This window comes from Austrofundulus limnaeus, unplaced genomic scaffold (genome assembly GCF_001266775.1).
Source record: "Austrofundulus limnaeus strain Quisiro unplaced genomic scaffold, Austrofundulus_limnaeus-1.0 Scaffold1118, whole genome shotgun sequence".
Taxonomy (NCBI): Eukaryota; Metazoa; Chordata; class Actinopteri; order Cyprinodontiformes; family Rivulidae; genus Austrofundulus; species Austrofundulus limnaeus.
In genome coordinates, this window is record NW_013953520.1 from 37,975 (window position 1) to 42,580 (window position 4,606).

Below are 4,606 nucleotides of genomic sequence, written 5' to 3' on the forward strand. Positions count from 1 at the left end.
GGATATAGCTCGCTAGCAGCCTCGCACCGAGGACCTATCCACGTCATCATTTACCCAGAATGCTTTGTGTGGAAATAAAATGGCCCCGTCCGTGTTAAAACATATATTTAAAAATCATAAAAACTAAACAACCAACAATATTTTAGTCTTTATTTTACAGTTAAAAAAAATGTTTATCAAATAAAGTCTAATGTTACAACTAATCCTGGATCCCTTTAAGAAGTAAAATAATAACATCTGACCTCCATCCAGCGTCACTGATAACCAGCTCTCCTTGCTCTCCATCTTCCTGTCCTGGGACCCACACTTGTACAGACCTTCTTCTTGCTGTGTCACTTTCTCCATTGTCAGATTTAAGGTTGTTTCTGAAGTATTTATTGCTATTCCATTTTTAAAAAAGATAGTTTCATTCTGGTTGCCTGTCCTGTACTGACAGTGTAACACCACTGTACCGCCGTGATGGACAGAAAAGGCTGGAGTCTTTAAAATGATGTTTCCATCTGTGAGTCAAAAATATTCAACATTTTGATCTTCTCATATTTTTACAGCTTTTATAACCTTTGCTAGAAGACAAAAACTCACAGCTTACAGTAATGTTGATTGCACGGCTGCGACCTTCGGCTTCTTCACACCAGTACAAGCCGCTGTTCGCACGGTCAGCAACAAAAACACAAGCATTGGAGTGGTTTACACACATCTGCCTTTTGTTTTTCTCTTCAGGAGAGAAATGCCACAGCTTCCAGCCGGAGGAGTTGTTCCTGGTCCTGGCAGGACACTGCACGGCGACACGCTCCCCACTGAACACCTGTCTGCTGCTGGGAGTCAGAGCAAGTGATGGGTGGAGCAGAGCTGGGGGGAGGGGAAAGCACAAATGCTTAAATGTTAAAATAAAATGTGATCTTTTAAAAATAAATCTGTTGTTTATGTTGTTTGACATGAAAACTGGACTTCCTAAACCACTGTAACTGTAGTAGTATTAGCTGAAATACTGTAAGCTGGACCCCAAAAATGGTGGGTGATCTGAACTGTTGTTAGGCACATAAGCACAAACAACAGTCAGAGCTCGTCTCCCCACACATTGGCAGAGGGAGGCTACCAGTTCACCGGGGTAAAACCCAACATACAGGCACCAAGATGGGGGGCAATAAATATGCTCACTCCTGCTCGGCGCCTCTCAGCATGGGCAACTCCAGAGTGAAAGMGTGTCCGACCCCGCTAGAGGAGGGGTGCATCGATATGAGTCCAACTATGTCTACCCTGAACATTTCAATCTCACAGACCAGCTCAGACTCATTCTTCAGCTTCTGTAGCCGAGGATCAGACCGCCAAGGTCCTCGCCTCCGACCACTGTCCAACACGCACAGCCTCTTGTGGCGGCAACCCTCAAACCCTCTGGTGGACACCAGCAGTGAGGGCAGTGGATTCTGATGTTATCAGTCCATTAAATGGACGTCATTAGCAGTTATCAGTCCCATAGAATGGCTTCAGTCTGCCCCAACTGTGCCTTCTAGCAGGTTATCAGTCCCATATAATGGCTTCAGACTGTCCTGACAGTGCCCTCTAGTGGATTAATATATCAATGACAATGAATCTGTAAATAACCAAAAGATATTTTGATTAATTTTTTTGTCCGGGGTGGGGGTTTCTTGCTGTTTTCTCGCTGCCCATGCCTGGTCTCAATCCTGGCTCTCCTGCTCTCTGGTCCGGCGCTCTACCCATTGCCCTACATTGGGCCTGCAACAATGGTCTACTTTATCGAAGTCCATGACCATTTTCTCTACACAGCAAAAATGCCAGTGTTAATTTAACACCCACAAGTGTTAATTTCAACACCAACAAAGTGTCTATATGTGTCGACACTCGCTGGTGTTAAAATAACATTTGTGAAAGTGTTAAAGTTTAACACTCATTTTTTCKTTAATTTAACACCAACCAGTGTTTAATATTCAACAACTCTTGGTGTCACATTAACATAAAAATAGTGTTAGTGTTAAAATATAGTGTTAAAAGTAACACCAGCCAGTGTTAAACATTCAACAATACTGGGTGTCATTTTAACAATTCAACAGTGTTAAAATAAAGTGTTGAAAGTACCACCAGTGTATTATTATTAACTAAGAAAATTGTGACGTTAGAAATGTTAACAGACACCACAAGGTATCAATACACCATAAATTTGAGAGTATAAATTTGACACTCAGAGTTAATGTCATACTCTGTAGTGATACATTAACACTGCTCAGTGGTGAGTAGAAAAGTATAATGGAGTCACCTTCACACACCAGGACATACCTCTCAATCATAGTGTCAATTTTTGGCCAATAACATAAACTTAAAGTTGAACAACTTGATAAAACTGAACAAGGTAACTAACCAGAACAACTAATTTTTACTCTCATGAAATTCTTTAATGGTCATAAACATGAAAACACATAATTTCTGCAAGATTTCTCAGCAAGGAATGCTGGGTAAATGCTGGTCTGTCTGACATGAGGTGGAAGAGGGCGGGGCTTTTCAGAAAACTTCTTTCAACACTGCATGGTGTTATATAGCTACACTGTTAAGTGTTATGTCAGACTTAACTGTGGGCGGAGCTAATTTAACACTGTCCAGTGTTGAGACAACACTGAGGAAATCAACACTGTGAATTAACACCAACAGTGGGTGTGAGTGTACTCAGAAAGTGTTAAAATAACACTAGGGCTTTTTGTTCAGCTCTCGATTTACCAGTTAATCTATGCTCCTACCCTCATCTATGGTCATGAGCTCTGCATAGTGACCAAAAGAACAAGATCGAAGTTACAAGCGGCCGAAATGAGTTTCCTCCGCAGGGTGTCTGGGCTCTCCCTTAGAGATAGGGTGAGAATCTCGAGCATCTGGGAGGGACTCAGAGTAGAGCCGCTGCTCCTCCACGTCGAGAAGAGCCAGTTGAGGTGGCTCTGGCATCTGGTTAGGATGCTTCCTGGAGACCTCCCTGGTGAGGTGTTCTGGGCATGTCCCACTGGGAGGAGACCCAGAGGAAGACCCAGGACACGCTGGAGGGACTATGTTTCTCAGCTGGCCTGGGAATGCCTTGGAGTTCCCCCAGATGAGCGGCCCAAGTGGATGGGGAAAAGGAAGACTGGGTCACTCTGCTTAGGCTGCTGCCCCCATGACCCGACCCCGGATGAGCAGAAGAAGTTGGATCAATAGATGGATACTGTAACTGAATTACTGCAGTATTAGTTGGACTACAGAAACTGTATTATAGTAGCCCAGCATGGACATGACAAATGTGTGGCCTAGTATGTTTTAGCATTAGCCTGGTAGAAGATGTTTTTGATTATGTCTGTTTTCTCTCAGTGAAAAATGTTGTGAAATGTCAGATCTAAAGAGAAGACCAGTTTTCTGATGAGTTATCTCTTTTAAACTCAGATTAGTTTTTCAGGATCACCTCAGAACTTCAGTTTTATTTGAAAACATATTTAAAAAACTGCAATTTTTTTTCTTCAAGACAAGCTTGTTACCATCTGATTGACTTCCTTAGACGTCATAGATAAATAATAATTTCATCAACACAGCAGTGGGAATGTTGTTATATTTGATGTATTTCTTTTACATATGTTCTGTTTTTCTCCCAGGGTCCAAGTTCAGAACCCTGAGGAACACCATAACTAACTCTGATATAAATGAACTAAACTAGACTCCATGAATTACATAAAATAACTTACACTAGTCCAAAGCAATGACATTTAACCCATTAATGTGTTCAAACATGACATTGGACATTAAGGTTTTTTTTACATATTCTGCTTGGACATTAAAAAATCTGTTCTGTGTGTGTATGTCTCTGAAGCAGAACAGATATTTGTAATGTTTAGGAGTAAATGGTTGGTGTTAACGTTTAATATGTAGTGTAGGTCATTCTGAAGCTCACCTGACACTCTGAGCTGAACTTCCACCTCAGTGGTGATGTTCCTCTCCCTCTGCTCTGCTCTGCACCAGTAGCTGCCTGCATCCTGACTTGTTACAGCCGTGATGGAGTAGCTGTCACCACAGACTGAATGCCTGGGGTTCAGGGTCAGAGTGGTGTTTGTGTTGTTCCTGTACCACCTGTAGGTCCATGCAGAACTGAAATTAGACTCTAGTCTGCACTGAAGAAACACAGACTCTCCAAGGTAGACTTCTGATTGTGAAGGCCACACATCCACAATGGGCCCTGTAGGAACAGTAATCATTCTTTAAAGCCTTGCTTTGTTTGTTTATTTAAGTATTCTGTGTGTGTATGAGAGGTGTGTGTTCTCATACCTTCAAATGCAGCCATGAGGAGACTGAAAAAAGCCACATCTGAAATACACAGAGACTGTTTTACACAAACACACACATCTGATAGCCTTATTCCAGGAGGCAGCTTAAATTGTTCCCATGTGGCAACATGCCAGATCAGATTTTAGGATTCTTTAATCAAGTAACATAAATAATAATGTCCTGATGCATCTCAGTAATCCAGGTTAAAAAAAAAAACAAAAAGAAAAAAATTGTATAGGTCTTCTGGACGGGTTCTTCTTTAATGAAACATTTCGTCTCTTCTCCAAGAGACTTCTTCAGTCTGAGAGTTTCAGGCAAA

The 4,606-nt window shown here is 41.7% G+C and overlaps 1 protein-coding gene across 1 annotated transcript in view; it reads right to left on the reverse strand.

The window, feature by feature from the left end:
* The window catches only part of LOC106534211 (Fc receptor-like protein 2), a 7,322-nt gene extending 2,819 nt beyond the window's left edge, over positions 1–4,503 (reverse strand). Inside the window, exons 1-4 of the mRNA XM_014030784.1 lie at positions 4,288–4,503; positions 3,917–4,198; positions 583–849; positions 243–500 (exon numbers count right to left, since the gene is read on the reverse strand). Of these exons, the coding sequence (XP_013886238.1) occupies positions 243–500; positions 583–849; positions 3,917–4,198; positions 4,288–4,303 (823 nt within the window). The 5' untranslated portion in view covers positions 4,304–4,503. The remainder of the gene's footprint in view (positions 1–242; positions 501–582; positions 850–3,916; positions 4,199–4,287) is intronic.
* Between the last annotated feature and the right edge of the window lie 103 nt (positions 4,504–4,606).